Source organism: Antechinus flavipes, chromosome 4, assembly GCF_016432865.1.
Source record: "Antechinus flavipes isolate AdamAnt ecotype Samford, QLD, Australia chromosome 4, AdamAnt_v2, whole genome shotgun sequence".
NCBI classification, from domain to species: Eukaryota; Metazoa; Chordata; class Mammalia; order Dasyuromorphia; family Dasyuridae; genus Antechinus; species Antechinus flavipes.
This window is the reverse complement of record NC_067401.1, coordinates 347,779,913-347,798,670: the sequence shown is the minus strand read 5'-3', so window position 1 is coordinate 347,798,670 and position 18,758 is coordinate 347,779,913. Positions and strand designations below refer to the sequence as shown.

Genomic DNA, 18,758 nt, shown 5'->3' with positions numbered 1-18,758 from the left:
ACCAGCTAATCCTACTCTGGTCTATGAAAATTCACCTCCCAAAAGAAAGCTAGGAGTTCAGAGATACTAGAAAGACTCCTCTACCTCCTTATTAATTATTAATTATAAATTTAATTAATTCTCCTTATTAATTCTCTCACCTGTTTGTTTATATATGAAATTCTATTCATGGAAGACAACGCCTCCCTTGATGGTAGTGATCAGAAAAAGCTTAAAAGAAAAACAGAAAAGGAAATACATTGACAAAGACTCTCTATGACAGGGGTGTGGTAAGAGTTTTATACCAATGTGGCTCCATAGTTATTACATAAACAAAAATAAAAATGGGACTGGGATGGAAGAGGAAGGAGACAGTAGATGAATGGATATAGAATATGTCATTTTTTTTGTTTTTCCAGAGGCTTATTCTTTTGTAGTTGAGTGCTCATATTCTATGATCCATTGTGGAAATTGTTTCCATAAAGCAGGGGTCCTCAAACTTTTTAAATATGGGGCCAGTTCACTGCCCCTCAGACTGTTGGAGGGCCGGACTATAGTAAAAACAAAAACTTTGTTTTGTGGGCCTTTAAATAAAGAAACTTCATAGCCCTGGGTGAGGGGGATAAACATCCTCAGCTGCCGCATCTGGCCCTAGTTTGAGGACCCCTGCGCATAAGGTGTAAATGACAGAATTCTAAGAGCTGGTTTGGATGGATAGGGAATAGTTCTGGGAAGTATCAGAGACTAACAGCTAGAAGGGATCTCAGAGGCCATCAAATGTAACTTTCTCAATTTATAGAGGAAGGATGAGGGTTGAGAGCATAAAGGCACTAGGTACTTGTAAGATCAACGCAAAAAATAAATAATAATAACACTGGTATAGTATTTTAAGATTTGCAAAATGTTTTACACAGGCTGTCTTATTTGATCGTATATTTTAAACTGGGTGTTGCACTATATAGAGAGCTAAGCCTGCAGTCAGAAAGACTATTCTTTATGAGCTCAAATATGGCTTCAGACACTTGTTACCTCTGTGACTCTAGGGAAGTCAGTTAATCCTATTTGCCTCAGTTTCCTTGTCTATGATATGAGCTATAGAAGGAAATGGAAAACTACTCTAGTGTCTGCCAAGGAAATCCCAAAAGGGTCACGAAGAATCAAGTATGAACTACTGAACAACAAAAATAGTTTAAAAACAACAACCTCAGACTTCAGAAAGTATCTAGTCCAATCTTTTCATTTTAGAGAGAAGCTCAGAGAGTGGCTTGTCCCATATCATACAGGTGGGAAGACACCAGAGATCAGACTCAAAGGGGTTTGAATGCAGCATCCTTTTCCAGAGAAAAGTGGTGATGGAGACAAAATTTAATTCCTACACAATTAGGTCCAGGGCCAGCCCTGACTCTTGTGCAAATGTCCTTTATAAAGGACCCTGTACTAGAGACCCCATCCCTTCATGGGGGAGAGAAGGAAGGAGGGATTTTTTAAATGACTAAAAATTATGCAGAACCTAAATATTCCTAGTTAGAACTTTCAAACCCGTGTCAGAATGAAGAGATACATTAACTTCCCCATAGCAAACCTACTTAATTCTCTCTTTCTGTCTCGTGATGGAAAAAGGCTGCTACCCCATGTAAAAGTTTGAGGGAGGGCAAGTGCTTTGCATTTGGTGACTTCCACAGTAAGCATATTCCTGCTGGTGGAGGTCACTTAGGGAGCTAAGAGGCATATGAATTTGGCGGAGATCACCTCAGATTTTTTCTCAGTCTTTGCCACGAGTATAGCATCTACAGACAGTGTAAACTAGATTCATGTTCTCTCAGTCAAGTTGTTTTTCAGTCATTCCCAACTCTCCATGATCCCATTTGGGTAGGTTTTTTTTTTTAGGGGGGGAGGAGAGCAGAGATTCTACAGTGGTTTGCCATTTCCTTTCCCAACTCATTTTACAGATTAGGAAACTGAGGCAAACTAGGTCAAATTACTTCCCTAGAGTCACTGAATTAATAAGTGTCTGGCCCAAATTTGAATCCAGGAAGCTGTCTCATACGCCTAACACTTACTGTCTGTCTGATATGGGAGAAATCACTTCACCTTTTTAAACCTTGTTTTTTTAGTCAGTAAAATGGAGACAATAATATCTACAATGACTTATCTCATTAGATTGTTGTAAAAAAGGCAGCTTTGTAAGGTCAAGTGTATATAGCACACATAATACACTACACACATATACACATAGATATATATATATGATTACTATGAATGTAGTTTGCAGTACTTGATGCTCCCTTTTCTAACCAAACTGGAGGAGATGCCAGCCTAAACCCTAATTGATAATCTGAGAAATCACAATGGGAGAGAAGAGGGAAAACAAGTCTAAAGCCACTCAGAACCTTTGAGGTAAAATGAAGCAAAACCTCCCTGAAGGGAATTTATTAAAGTTTAAACCAAGTGTGGGGAACCATTGGTTTGTGGTTAAATTTCTGCCAAGGCAAACACCCTAATTAAATGATTCTGCTTTGACCACATCATTACATCTCAGAGAATTCCTTCTTCCTGGTAGACTGCTGGGACCATTTCATTCTGCCATCACACCTTGAAGATTTGTCAGGAGAAAGAGCTATATACACAGAGTTTAAAGCCATTGAAAATATTTAAGATATGCTGACCTTTTATTTCTTATTAGCTTTCTTCATATATTATCCTTATTAGCATTCAACTAGACCAAAAAATAAGATTTGCTTTGGATAAAATAACTCATAACAATTAGATGAATCCTGATCCTAAATGTAATCTTCAAGTATTATGAGGCAAAATAGCTTGAATCTCTCAAAAATCAACAATGAAGTAATCAGATTTTTTTTTGTTGTTGTTGAATAGAAGAGAGAGACAGGATATGATAGCTTCCAAACTGATTTGTTCATAAAAATTTTGCAATAAATTTTTAAAACATTATCTAATATGCAAAACATTAAGGATCCCATAAGAAAATAAGCCTTCATTAAAAAGCCAAGCTTTTAATGCCTTAAAAAACCTGTAAGGGTAAGGGTCAGCCTAGACAATTATTCCATCTTCACTTAAAATGTCAAGATCCTATGCTGTGATACTTGATCAGGTGACAGCAATTTTCCACTGAATAAAATCAATCACAGCCTTTAGTCTAAATGAAAAAAAGATTCTTGAAGAATTCAAATGTTTTTAAAAACCTGCTGGGTGAATTAGAATTTTACATTAGCAGTGTTTTTAGACAGTGATTGTCTATCAAATGTTGAGTCAGTTTGAAACTGAAGAATTTAAACGAATGGTGAGTCTGGCATTGTACAAAATGCTTAAGCTATATTTTAGTATAAAAGTCCTAAAGAAGTTTATCCTTAATAGTATGGTATTTCATGTATCAAGGCAAGAGAAGACTAACTTGGTGGTTCTGATTGTCTTGACATTTCAAAGACTCACAATGGCGCACAAAATGGAGGTGTTTGAGGGTTCTGCTCCATAGTACTTTTCTCATTGTTGCATGGAAACATTCTCTCTATAATGAGACTCACTCAGACTACCTATCTTCCAAATTGGTCTTGAGGCTTTAGGTGAGGAACAAAATAGCTTTTTGGGAGTAAAAAATCTCAATCTCTTGAAAAGAAATTTCTGGGAATGAGGAGGAATTTTGGCTTTGGTGTCTTCTCCCATTTTCTTTTGGGCAGAAGAGGAGTTTCAGAGTCTTAGAGGAGTGGAGAATTTGGACTTTTGCATCAGTTTTTTGACAATGTTTTCAGAACAATAACAGCTAATGTAAGGTCTGCAAACCTTGCAGGAGGAAAGGAAAGATTTTAAAAAATAGTGAAAGGCAGTTTCACAAGAAGTCTAATAGAAAATTATATCATACCTGAGGGGAAACATCTTAAGGATTCTAGCAGAAGTACTTGGGGAGCTGTAAATTAGCCCCTTTAACACATGTGCTCTAAACTTGAAGCTATTCTCCCCAAACCTCCACATGTACTTAAGAGAGACTGTGTTACAGATTTTTTTGGGGGGTATTTGGGAGCCAAACATATCACTAGTAAATAACCCTTTCAAAAAGCTAATTTAGGCTAGCCAATTAATTGACAGAAACTGGCAAGTATATTTATTGGAGCTCATGAGCATTAGATCACCTTATGATCCCTAAGGATTACCCTGGGGATCTTACTACAGTGGAGTTAGAAGTGGGAGATTGAATTCAGAGACTGTACTATACCAGCCTGCCTTAGGCCTTAGCATGGACTAAAAAAGTATCTGAACGAAACAGGAGGCAAAATAGAATTTTAACTTTTATGGTCTTTATAACTTTTTATTCAATAGTCATGCTTAAGAATATATCTTTATCTTTCCTTCCTCCCTTCTACTCTCTCCCCAATTGATTGGAAGCAGTGTGACTAAGGTAAGAAATTCAGTCCAAACCATAGTCATCATTCTACTGCTCATTCCTAAATTGCCTCTGAGTTTTAGAAGAGACTTTTGTCCCTTCCCTGCAGTTCATTTCCATGCTTTTGGAAGAGTGATAGCAAAATTGACTGAAAAGAGTATATATGAGGGATCTTCTGACTATATATTTTTTAAAAAAGCTTATGAATTCTGCTGGTTCTTGCTTGCCCAGAAGCTCTTTGCAAGTTTCAAGACTCATTCCAAAGTGGTGCCATATTCCTAATAAAATTCTAGAATGTATGATTAAAGAGAAGACTAATGAACATCTAGAAAAAGAAATGCTGATTTTAAAAGAGAGCTAGTATGGCTTCATTAAGAACATGCCATTCAAGAACAACCTTAGTCCTTTTTTTAAAAAATAATGTTTCTAACCTGATAAATTGGGGAAATGTTATAAGTATAGTTTATCTAGACTCATAGCGGTCCTCAAATTATGGCCCGCAGGCCAGATGCGGCAACTGAGGATGTTTATCCCTCTCACCCAGGGCTATGAAGTTTCTTTATTTAAAGGCTCACAAAACAAAGTTTTTGTTTTTACTAAAGTCTGGCCCAGCAGTCTGAGGGACAGTGAACTAGCCTCCTATTTAAAAAGTTTGAGGACCCTTGATCTAGAGTTTAGTTAAACATTTGCTAAAAGTTTTCATGTTATTCTTGTGGAAAAAGATGGATATATTCAGAACTATTTGAATTATTGGACCCAAAGAGAAGATAATAGTAATATTACAACTTGTAAGGGCAGCTAAGTGGTACAGTGGATAGAGTTCAACTCCAGCTTCAGATACCTAGTAGTTGTATGATCCTAAGCAAGTCACTTAACCCTATTTACTTCCTTATCTATAAACTGAGCTGAAGGAAGTCATCTTGAGTTGCATCAAGAGAGTAATTTCTTCATGAAGGATATTCCTAGATTAGACCCCATCTAGAGTTTAGTGTTCAGCTCACCTCAAAAATGAAAGAAAATTATAGGCTGGAGAACATCTAGCAGAGGGCCCTAAGGATAATGTAAGGTCTCAAAATTATGCCATATGAGGATTTTGCTGTTTAGTTGTGACCAACTCTCTATGATCCCATTTGGGATTTTCTTGGCAAATATTCTGGAATTATTTGCCATTTGCTTCTCATTCTCATTTTGCAGATGACTAAGGTAGAGTTAAGTGACTTGTTCACAGTAAATATCTGAGCCAGATTTGAACTCAGGAAGATGAGTTTTCCTGACCTCAGTCCAATTCTCTATCTATTAAGCCACTGAGTTGTCTTACTAAATAATATTATGTTCTAATTAATCACTGTGTTTATTCCTATTCCTAGATATACAAGAAATTTATTATATGGTTCTGGATTTATTACTTAAACTCCATCTGCTTTAATGTTCACATTTGTAAGCTGGGGAAAGCAATGCTCAGGATTATAAGGGACCTTAGTCGTCATCTGCTCAGCCCTCATCTGAACAGGAAATCTTTTTATTTTTTCATGTATTTTATTAATGGTATCCTTGCTATTAAATACCTTATAGAACGGGTGGACTAGGACACGATATTTTAATTCAGTGGGTAACTAAGCATGCTAATCATTTAATAAAAGGTGAGGAGGTAAGTTTCTACAAATGTCAATTGATTTTACTAATACAAATCATGTTTATCCACAGAACAGAAATTAATCTGAACAACTAATGTTGAAACAGATGGAAAGAAACTCTTCATCATGCTGTTTTGTGCATGGAGCTTGATACATGGTTGGGACTCAATGAACACTTGCTGACTTTTTTTGACTGATGAGGCCCTGGTTGGAATGCCTGTTCTATGTGCCAGCCTGAATAAATCAAAGCAAAGGAATGTGAAATTTTGCCCCCAAAGACTAATTTCAGTTGGCACTCTTGAAATATTTTAGCTCATTTCTCTAGGTTTTGACAGTTCCTGGAAATTGTTAGGTACATAACTTCCACTTAGTACTAACATTACCCGATGTATAATAAGAAACAAAAACAATGGGGATTTGGGGGGGAAATACTAGAAATTGCCTTAGGCAGAAATTCCCACTTTTTTAGTTGGAGACTTTCTGACATCTGGATGGATTACATGGAACTTCTTTGTTTTTTCTTAAAATTTAATATCAATTATTTCCTTTTGCTTTAGGCCCTACTGTCAATTGTTTTTTTGTTTTGTTTTGTTTTGTTTTGTTTTCTCAGATGGTTGTCTGCCTTATCTTTGTCTTCCCCTCCACTTTGTAAATGACTCTCAGTTTTGTCTAGACCATACTTCTATCCCTTTTCTTGAATTCCATGGGAAAGTAACCCTGATGCCAAAATTTCCTTAAAAAAGATCAAGCAATTAAACATTAAACATTCATTAAATATTTCCTACATGGCTGGTAGTATGGCATAGAAGGCCAGGAGCCAGGAAGACCCGCCTTTAAGTTTTCTCTTTGACACATTCAGCTTGTGAGATCTAGGGCAAATGTCTAAATAATTTGAACTTCTCTAAGTTTAAGACCATAAGTAGCAGAGAAGTTGCCCATCTGCATTAGATGAAGGAGTTCTTTGACAATGGAGTTATTTAAACTACTGAAATCAAAGAAAAAATACATCTATGTCCCTATGGATCAGGTACTATGCTAGTTTCAGGAAAACAATAAGCAAAACTGTCTCACTTGAAATATTGGCTTGGAAAGCAGTTATCTTTCAAAAAATAGTTTTGCTTGTTTGGATTTTTTTTTTTGGGGGGGAGCAGAAATCATAAGAAAAATAGAACTATTTTCATTTAACCCCAGATAAAGTGGAAACACTCTCTGGGTTGAGCCATTTCATTCTTCATGACCCCATTTGGGTTTTCTTGGCAAAGATACTGGAATGGTTTGACATTTCCTTCTCTGGCTCATTTTTTAAAAAAATACATGAGAAATAGCAGAGTCATATGACAAGTAAATGTCTGAGACCAGATTTGAATTCGGGTCTAGTATTCTATCTGTTGTGCTATCTAGCTTAAGCTCTACAAAGTCTTGGAATATTTACACAATTGATAAAGTAATAAGGTAGAGCAATAATTTCTTCCAGAATCTTAATTTTCTTCTAAATAATTTTTATGTTAGAGTATGTATTTCTATAGAATTATAACTTCTAAAGCTAGAAGAGATTTGGGAAGTCATCATCTGGTGAATTTTCTACCATTTTTCAGATTTAGGATGCTGAGACTTACAAGATATAAATCCTATAACTTGATTGTGGCCTCTGAGGTAGGACTAGTATCTGGGTGCACTAATCCTGGTCCTGTGTTCTTGGAACTACATTGCAGTCATATTTACTGTGCCATATTGGGCCCAAAGTTCATTGGAGAGCTGAGATATAGCCGATCCTTCTTCATTGGGATTTGTTTAGCTTTCCTGCCTTTGCTTCACAAGGCAGCAATAATCTTTGCTATATATCTTCTTAACAGCAAGAGGATTACAAATATCGACCAGAAAAATGTATAACTTCTTGAGAGTAGTCACCATTTTATTTTGTTTAGCTTTACAGCCTAACATAATAGCTACTTCATAATAAAATCCTTGATGAATTGAAGTACTTTTGATCTAGAGCATTCATTTTAGCTTTTAATTATGTAATGTTTTATAATATGCTAACCTGAAGGACTTCAAATAGTAGTTTGATGATGGCAGCATATTAAAATTAAATCTTTTTTTTAACTCTAGCAATTTGATGTGGAATACAGAGAAGAAATACACACCAGCAAAACAATAGTGGCTGCACAATTTTTAAAAATGAAAAAGTGCTTTTATGTCTAAAAATAACATCTTTAAATTTATGAATGGCATATGCTAAATTTTGTCATCATTATACATTCATTCATCATTGTAGAAATGGATATGGCTGTTAATAGGCAGATCCTACCAAGCTGGAAAGCTTGGTTGAAGATTATGTGGCCATTGTCCAAGGGCCCTCTTGAGTTAAATGAGTCTCGGGAAGTCTTCTCCTTTTCTTCCCCATCTCCTTTCCTATTTCTGTATCTTTTTTCCATAACTATTTTGTTTTTGTTTTGTTTTTTTGTCTTTCCTTCTCCTAGAGGACCAAGACAACCGGAAGCTGATATGATTTTCAAGTGAATTGGATATGTGAGGCTATCTTGGTATAGATAGAAGGGACAGATAAACTCTCACAAAAAAACTCTCTACAAAAATTCAGCACTGTGTATACAATAAATTCGCTTTTAGAATTCACTTGATTAAAAGAGATGCCTGATTGGCATAAAGAATATGATTTTCCTGGTGTTTGTTGTAATATACAACAAATAATCATTTTATATAGTCCCGAGTCACTGGGGAGGTAGTGTTGTATAATGGACAGAGCTGACCATGGAGTCCAGAAAGCTCAAGCCCTGCCTTCTACATATAGTAATAGCATCATTATGAATAAGTCACTTAACTCCTCTGCAAAGGCAAACTTTCAGTTGTAGGGAAGGTATTTATCTCTATCTTTATTGATAAAAGAAGGTCTCCTTATCTGGGAGTTTTCTGTATCAATGAAATGAGAGCTCTAGCCCATATCTCTAACTCTGAGCATCTAAATATGTTTTTGAACTGTGAACTTCTTTTGAAGTTATTAAAAGAAATCAAATGCACTGGGAAATTGTCATTTAGGTCTTAAGATTCTTTGAGTTGGAATTTTATTGTAAGAAATTCTATGCAACCCTAATAAAGATGAGAGGGAAATGATTAGGAGCCATGAAGATACCATTTAGCAATATCAGCAGAAATAAGGACCTGCTTTGGGAAGATTGGTGACTATCAATGATAAAGATTTTTGAAGCACTTTTAGGTCTAAATTGATTTCTGAAATCAAGGCTTCTAGACAATTTGGTCCCATGACACAAAATCTCTACAACCAGTTGGATTTATGGATGCCTTAAATTTTCCTAGTAGAATGAAAACCTTTTACTGTACAATCCAAGGGAAGACTTGAAATGCAAATAACCCAAGAACAGGTAAGATAATGATAAACTCATTCACACAAAAGTATAAATGACTGATAATAAAATATTAGCTTAAAGTTCTGAGATACCAGAGTATATGGAGCTAGAAATATAAAAAGCAGAGGAAAGTGGACTGAAAAGTGAGCCTACTGTTGCCTAAGATGAACTTCATCTGTTTCACAATTTTGCCTTAGGTGAATTTTTCCTATTTTGTTTTCAATTTATATCAACAATAACAGACATTTTTAATACCAGTTTAAGCACTTTATACACATTTTCTCATTTGGTCCTCACAACAACCCTGTGAGGTAGGTACTATAGGAATTTTTTTTTTTTAACAGATGTGGAAAATGAGTCAGGAAAGTTAAGTGACTTGCACATAATCATTCAGTTAGAAAGTGTCTGAGTTAGGAAATGAATGCAGATTTTATAGTATCTGATCCACTTCACCAATGGCACTTAAATAAGTCTGGTTCAATATTTGGCAGGGATCAACACAGGGCCACAAATCACAGAATCAATATCACAAACCATAACGTCATATAATTTGTAGCTGGAATCCCACCCTCCCCTATTATGGCATTTGCAACCACCTGTATACCTTAATTAAAAACCTTGTCTTCTCTTGATAAGTCTCCTTTGAGATTTGATGATTAAGGCATTGCTCTTCCTTCCAGGAAGAAGTATGTTAGTGTGTTATTTGATTAGCTCATATCAAAGCAAAAAGCAAAAACATTCATAGGAAATCAGGTGAACACTGCTATGCACTGGCTCCTACCATATTGCTCTGAGACTGTGTGGCCCCATACATGGTGATTCCATTTGTTGGTGCTGCTGGCTGTGGTGTGTCTGGCTGAATAAATCCTCTTCGATCAATTAGGCTGAAAAAGAAAAGAGAAAAAGTAGGGAGAGTGACTTGAGAACACAAGAGATTGTTCAGAAATATTTTTATTTTTTTTTCTCTCTCCAAAGACATTTTGGATCACAACATAGTTAACTGGTCAGGTGTAAGGGTATGTGTGTGTGTGTGTATGTGTGTATGAGTAAACTGATTGCCAAAAACCCTCATTTCTAGATTAGCTATTTATTTAGGATTTATTTTATATACATAGCTACTCATTAAATATGAAGTGGTTTTAATCAAAGTCAGGAAGAATATGTGTGTAGTGTTGAAATAAAGGATCTTTCAAAGTATAAAAGTTCACAGGACAATTTCATACAAATATGGTGTAGAATTTGGTCTCTATTATTACTATGTGTCAGGCACTGTTCTAATATTAATAATAACTCACATTAATATAATGCTTTCAGTTATTTCAATAACTTTATGGGGAGGGTTGTATGGAGCAGTGTGGTTTGGTACAAAAAATGCTGAATTTGGAGAAAGATCTGGGTAGATCTAGACTCTACTATTTAGCACTTTGATGATTTTAGGCAGGTCACTTAACCTGTGAGCTTTAATTTCTTCATCTGTAAAATTAAGATGTTTAACTAGGTGACCTTTAAAATCCCTTCTAGTTCTAAGTTTGTGATTCTGTGAATATCCCCATTTTTGTAGATGAGGAAATGGAGGCTCAGAAATGCTAGGTAATATTCCTTTCCAGGTCCTTTTCTTGACTCATCAAACTTTCCTTACCAGATCCCCACCTGAGTAGCTTCTATCTGTCCCTTTTCCCCCCATCTCTATTACTTTCTACCCTCTTTTTATGTGCTCTCTTCCATTATTAGAATGTAAGATCCTTGAGGGCAGGTACTATCATACTGCTTGTATTTGTATCCCCAGTGCTTGGAACATAGTAAATGCTTAATAAATACTCCCTGACTTGAGTAGTTCAGTACTTTTCCCATTACTTCATTGAAACATAAGTCATATATTACTATCTAGAATATCACTTTTGAAATAATTACAATATCTATCACATTCATATTTAGGCATTAATGAAGAATGAAATTATGGAGCTTTAAAATTTGTCTTAAAATAAAAGGAAAATCCCTTATGTATAATTTCATCTCTCTTTAAAAATACTGGGGTAAGAAAGGGTTTTTAACATTTTCCATGTCAGAGTTTTGACTTGAAGGTGCCAAAGAGAGACTCTTGAATTCTTAGGACAGCTAGGATGTTGAAGGGATGAAGAAGGTGCTATTTGAGGAACAACTGAAGGAACTGGAATGGTTTGCCTGAAGAAGAAAGTCAAGGGGGGCAGGATAGACATTTTCAAATATCTGAGGGACTTGAAATAGACAAATTCTATTTGTTCAGTAAGTCTAAATAGGGTAACTAGAGAACAAAATAAGGATGCTGTGGATCAGTAGAAGCAAAGGAGAAGAAAAACAAAGTAAAGTTGGATACTAAAGACAGCCCTCATTCACTCTAGCCTAAGTTTAGCTCTGTGTTAGAACTTCATTTTCAAATCACCAGAGAATTTGATGGCTAAGGTGTGTGTGGTGAGTGTGTGTATGTATTTGTGGGCACATATGCTCATGTGTGCATGTTTGTGTATATGGATTAATAACTCAAGAAAGGGGAATGGGGGTGCTTCATTGGGAAAGTAAGTAAAATTTGACAGAATTTCTTATACATTCTATCCCTATTTACTCTTCCCTCCTTCCCTAGTTATATGAAAAGTATAAAAAGTGGTCAGCTGATAGGGCAATGAACAAGTGAAAGTAGTTTACCTGTGTTGGCTTTCTCTTTAGGTGAGCAAAAACCCCATGATGTTCTAGGGTCTGAGATGGACAATGGATGATAATTATTGCTCAGTGTGTATACACACATTTTTTCTTTATTTTCAAAAAGATTTTGTTTTAGGGCATCATTTATATTCCAAGGGATGACATATTAAAAACTGGTATATATAAAAAAACAACTTTGAATTTAATTGTGCTTGGTACTGGCTAAATCATTAGATTAGATCACGACTTAGCACAGTGTCTGGCCATAGTAAACATTTAATAAATTGCTTGTCTACTAACTGACTGATTATAACCTGTTTGAACATCTAATACTTAAAAACACCTTTTTGTATAAGTGACAGTACTGCAAAGATAGCTGGAAGCTCCACGAAAGCAAGGTGTCTTTTATCCTTTGTTTGCTCAGAGTTTAGCACACCTGACACATAGCAGGGGCTTAATGCTTGATTGAAAATGCAGTGAGAATTGTATAACCTAGATTAGAGAAAGGAAGTTTTTTGAAAGCAGGTAAAATACAGTAGCTCTATGACTATACACATCTCTATGTCTTTTAACATTTTCATAGTACCATAGATGAACAAGCATTTGATAAATAATTGTTAAATATAAGAGCTTCATTGTAGGAGATTCAGGGCTTCAAATATACTTAGGATCAGTGTAATAAAACTGGAAAGTAGTCATTTTCTGTCTCCATTGCGAGAAAAGGAAGAGGAGAATTAATTCATTGTGAGGGAAGTATAAATTAGGTATAAAGACCCTCTTTAGAGTCAAGGCTGTTGGATACTGGAATGGTTCACCAAGATATATTGATTCTTTCCACAGACTGTTAGAAGTAGAATGAACATTCTTGGTGAGTGTTGGAGGGGGATAGAGGAAGGGAATGAACAAGGGAGAGAAGAGTAGGATAGGAATAGCTCTAATGAGATGGTCTTTGATGATATTTTCTAGTCCTGTGGCTCTCTTTCTGGTGGTTATTCTCCGCTCATCGGGAAGTGGAGAAAAATATGATGAAAATATGCACAGTGGAAATTCTCAGTCTCTCTTTACAATAGATAAATCAGTTCAATGATTTAATAGTATTGATGACACAGTCTGAATAAGCCCCTGATTATGTCCAATACATCTTTTTTTTAAATTAAAGCTTTTTATTTTCAAAACATATTCAATGATAATTTATCAACAATGACCCTTGCAAGACCATGTGTTCCAAATTTTTCCTCCCTTCCCCACCCCACATCTCCTAGATGGGCAAGTTATCCAATATATGTTAAATATGTCCACATACATCTTAAAAGGCAAGTATAACCTTTGTTCATTCCTAGATCGCCAACAGAAAATCCAAGCTCTCAGTCATAGGTTACGTCTCCTGTGTTGGAATAAAATTGACTTTTCCCCTGGAATTAATTTAGAATCTTTGAAAAGGAGTGTTCAAAACATGGGGAAAGTCTTCAGAGTTCTGTGATAGGACTGAACTAGTAAAGTTAAAGGCAAAAATCTTTGGGCTGTTTTACTTTTATTGAAAAGCAAAACTAAAAATAAAATCAACCTATTCTCCCACCATCACCTAAATCTGACCATATTTTCTGGTTGTTATTATTGACTTCTTCAGTGTCTAAAGGTACATCCATAAATCAATTTGGCAGTCTTGTGGACTTTATTCCAGACAAGTACTTGTTCCTTATGACAAAATAACAATACTATAGAAAAGACTGATGATAAGTCTGTGTGTGTGTGTGTGTGTGTGTGTGTGTGTGTGTGTGAAATGCATGTGCATGTGTGCCCTTTAAAATAGATAGAGGGATTTGATTTTAAGAAAAAATTGAAAAGAACACTTTTTTCCTCTTTTATTTTCTTTAAAATTTCTCATGTTTTAAGTAGGTGAGAAAATAGAATAGACACATTTGAAATCAATCCTGTTCTTAACTGAGTTAAAAAACAACAAAAACCATACTCAGCCAAACATATTCAAAGGCTTAAATTGAACCCAGTTAAAATTAATTTTTGTTATTTCAAAATTGTATTTGGAAAGTGAACAACTTGATTAACTACAAGGGTAGAACTAGTAATAAGGGGAAATATTTTTACAAAAAGAAAAATTCTATAAATCCTTCCTTTACAAGGAAACCTCAGTCTTTCTTTAAAAAGGAAAAAAAAATTGGGACACATGATAAATGAGACCTGCTGACTTTTTTTCTGTTACAAGTACGAGACACAACCTGAGTCATAAAAAGATGAAAATTTCCGAACATTTCTATGTATTATTTTTTGCCTAATCAGTAATTCTTAACTGATTCTCAGAACCAACCCTTCTAACATAATGTGAACAGTTACCTAGATCTTGGGAGTCCTCATCCAGCAAAACTCTAAGCTACCTTCTTTTATTCTCAATTCTTCATTATTTAAGTCCTCTGATCATCTCTAAGTATGTCATTTGAAAAACTTTAGCTGGCTATATTTTGATTGTTTAACATAACAGAAGAAGATATATTTTGTATTTTTTAATGTTCAGAATAATAAAAAAATTAGAATTGGAAGATCTCTTATGGTCAACAGTTCTAATTTGTATTGGACAAAAAAATTTCCTTTCCCACACACTCAATAGGGAACCTATGACCTTCAAGGAAATCCGTTCTACTTTGGGATAGCTCCAATTATTAGGAAGTTTCTCCTTTTCTTCAAATCTAAATTTTTAACTTATGCACACTGCTCATAGTTCTAGGGCCAAGCACAATAATTCTAATTCCTTTTCCATCTGACATCCCAGCAAATACATGGAATGATTATCATGTTCCCCTAGAGTCATCTCTTACTTATTCAGGCTAAGTATTCCGAGTTCCTTCAACCAGTCTTGATATGGCATGAACCTCAGACCCTTTACTGTCCAACCTTTAAAATAATTTCTTGGGAGTTTGATTGATATGGCACTAAATAAGTAGATTAATTTAAGTAGTATTTCATTTTTATTATATTTGCTCAGCCTACCCATGAGCACTTCTTATTTTTCCAATTGATTAGATCTGACTTTATTTGTATGGAAAGTGTTTTTTAGTTGTGTTAATATGGTTCCTGACTTTCCTTTGGCATACAGATTCCCAAATATTTTATACAATTGACAGTTATTTTGAGTGGAATTCCTTTTTGTTCTAGATATACTTTAGCTTAAAATCATAATCCTAAGCTACGCATTGTTTGAAACTATTAATAATATTCTTAAATTTCAGAAGAAACTGCAATAGAAAAAACCTTCAATTATGTATATTAATGAAATAATCCAGATAATTCAAAATAGTATATAATTAAAATTATGTCTTATGAATACATTGCTAATTCTTTTTATTATATAATACTTCTTTACTCAATAATGTTTTGTACCTTAATAATAGTTGATGTTTCATGAACTCCAACTGATCATGGAGTTTGGTGACCCAGAAGCATAATAGGCATAGGGTTGTCCTAACTCAGAGTAAAGTAGATATTTTCCCACTTTTAATGTAATTTGCATTTTTACCGTATTCAGAAGGAAAAATGGAAAATGTGGCAGTGTGCTGATACTTTTAGAAAGGTTATCTAGATCAAAGATATGGGATTTGTTAGTCTAGTGTCCATCCCATTTCTGCAGCTCCCTCCACTCCCATACTTAGGTACTCAGTAGATACATGTTGATATTGGAGGTTATGGGGAATCTAATGGAGTTAGTCCCAGATGAAAACCCATGCTAGGATTAAAAATCAGCTGAGCAAGAGCTACACAGAGATAAGCTGGTACAATAAATTTTACCCCATAATACCCTAGATCATGTAGACTTCTCCTTTTTTTAACATCCATCAGAATTTGCAGGCTATATTATATAGCATTGGGTTATTTGCTGTCTCTTGTACTCTTTTCCAGTAATTTAATGTATATTAATCTTATCTCTTCAACCAGATGCTGTTTCTTCTGGCCTGAGGCAACTTCTTACCATATGCACAGTGCTAGGCACATGGGGAGAAATCAATACTTATTGACTTCATGATTAATCACATCACAGGGGCTTACTAGACTTTAAGGATTTAGTTTTTATGTTTCACACTGATTCCATAAAACAAACAAGCAAACAAAAAAATCCCTATTCAATTTCACAAAAAAATTTGTTTACATCAGAAAAAAACAAAGTGGGACTCTCACAACCATCTGGTGAATTTAATCGAAACAGACAGCTGGCTTGGGTAATTTAGGTCTTAAAAAAAAAAAATCTACCTTCGGTTGTCTACTTAGATCAAAATCTCCAGATGATCAAATCACTATTTCACTTTGCCCTGCACAACTACAATTTAAGGAGTTAATTTATTTATGTTTAATACTTTAGATCTATAATGAAACCATTCCTTTGAGAGGACATGACTTTTTGGAAAGCTTACCTTGGAGATATAGGCCCACAGAGGGCAGCACAACAATTTGTAATGATGTTTCCATAGCTGTAGGGATTATAATTTTCTTTACCTCTTTTATTTGACCAAGATCCTTTAATCTGAAAGACATGGAGAATTTATCACACATGGCATTCCTTTTATTGAAGTCACAATTTAGGCAAACTGACTTTCAGGTCATTGCTTTTTTTCTCTGTAAAAGAAACCATGAAATACACTTTTCCTAAACCTTAGAATCCTAAAATTTCAATTTTGAGCAAATGAGTTAAAGTAGAAAGTGACTTAATAGAGAGCTCTCACCTTAAATTCCGACCATGTGATATTAAAAGGTAAAAAGAATATTTTTTCCAAGCTTTCATTTAGTGTTCTGAAGCAATCAATAATTAAATAGATGGCAGATAGAGTTGATGTAGCTCCCCAAAGTGATTAATGTTTCTTCCAGGAAGTAATTTATATATACTAGAAGAATTCTGGCTCAAAGCATTGTCCCAATAGTCTGTTCTGTAACATCCATCTAAGAATCACAAAGACTCTCTCTTGTGGTTTCCAGTGATAAAGTTCATAGAAAATACACAGTATTATAATTCCTGAATTAATGTATTATGTTTTAATTTCCAAAAGCTTAATTTATCTCTCTATCAATTTTCACATGTCTTCTTTTAGGCTAACCTTGCAGATCTTTTTAGCTCTTTTTTGTCATGTGTTTATAAATGCTTCTGTAATAATTTTTTTTTAAGTTTGTGTTCAAACTGGCTTGAGAATTATCTTCCAAAATTACTTTTTAATGCCCTTATTGTAACATCATTCAGGATTCTGAGAAAGATAAACTTGGATAAGAGGTTTAATTAAAAACAGGAACTAGACAATCAAACCCAGAATTTAAACAGAAGTATAAAACACAGATGGAATGCACATTTTTATTCTAACATATCATATCATAATAAAGTCTCTCCATTTAAATAGATGCAAAATTGTTGTTGTTTTGTACTAGATTTCTGATTTCATTGATATAGGACACTCTGAATGAGGAAATTTCATTGTCAAAGTATAGTAGCTCCTATCCCCAAACTTCTGGGCTGGTTGCTTAAAACACCCGGAGGTTAATGACTTTCCAAGGGCCATTCAGCCAGTATGTGTTCAGAAGCAAGATTTGAATACAGCTCTTCCTGACTACAGGAAAGACCTGTTTTCCATTTCTCCATGCTTCCTCTGAGATGGAGTGTATCTCTTAGGAAATGATTTTTAAATCATAAAGCCAACTTTTGGTGCTCTGTATTAGGGATCTTCTGGCCAGACCTACTGGTGAACTTATTTATACATGAAGATAAAATAATGTTTATGGATTTAAACATGTGAACAATTTAAAATGCTCTTTTTAATAATTCCTGTTTGTTCCAAAAAGAGCAAAATTTAAATGGCTTGTACCGTGTGACCTAGAAAAGTCACTTAATCCTGTTTTCCTCAGTTTCCTCATCTGTAAAATGATCTGGAAAAGGAAATGGTAAATCTTTCCGGTATCTTTCCCAAGAAAACCCCAAATGGGGTCATGAAGAGTTAGATAGGATTGAAGTCAGTCAACAATCACCCCATAGAAGCAAAATCAAAATCACTCTGACTTCCCCACCTCATTTTCTAATCAATATAAATAAACATTGCACATATCTCATAAAGTCACTTACATCTTCATTTGTAGTTTGATTGGAGCTGATCAAATATGTGTGGAAACCTGAGAGACCGACAATAGACCAAACAGAAAAGAAACACACCACAGCTTCCAGCACAGTGATTTAAAGTCAAGGAAGTAAATTGAAACGAAAGGGGAAAATTCACACAGCTTAAGATGTTATCTAAAAAATGAGTTTAATACCAACAAGGACATTACCTATTTTTTTCCACTGCAAAATAATGAGCCCATAAACATATTTATTATTTGGTCAAGGACATCTTATTTAATACCCTTTTTAATTACCATTTAATACAACTGATTTCTCCTTATGCCTGAAGACATCACCTTCTAGTTTCCTGGCTCTCCCTACTTAAATACATTTTTTATATCTATATTTGCACAAGCACACACACACACACACACCCCCCACTGCCAGACTAAAATAATTTTGATCATATCACTTTCTAGCCCCAAATCCTTTTAAGTTTCCTATTTTCTACTATGTCAAATGTAAACTCCTCTTGTTGGTTTTTAAGGCTTTTAATTCGATCTTACTCTAATTATCTAACAATTTTCTTGTTGACATTCATTCTTTGCTCC

General features: G+C 34.8%; 1 protein-coding gene across 4 annotated transcripts in view; it reads right to left on the bottom strand.

Annotated features, from left to right (window-relative positions):
• Positions 1 to 18,758, bottom strand: part of ZDHHC14 (zinc finger DHHC-type palmitoyltransferase 14) — a 317,691-nt gene that overhangs the window by 13,263 nt on the left and 285,670 nt on the right. For all 4 annotated transcript variants that reach the window (XM_051997999.1, XM_051998001.1, XM_051998002.1 and 1 more), the window contains exons 6-8: positions 18,172 to 18,274; positions 16,484 to 16,593; positions 10,174 to 10,276 (exon numbers count right to left, since the gene is read on the bottom strand). In XM_051997999.1, coding sequence (XP_051853959.1) covers positions 10,174 to 10,276; positions 16,484 to 16,593; positions 18,172 to 18,274 — 316 coding nt within the window. The remainder of the gene's footprint in view (positions 1 to 10,173; positions 10,277 to 16,483; positions 16,594 to 18,171; positions 18,275 to 18,758) is intronic.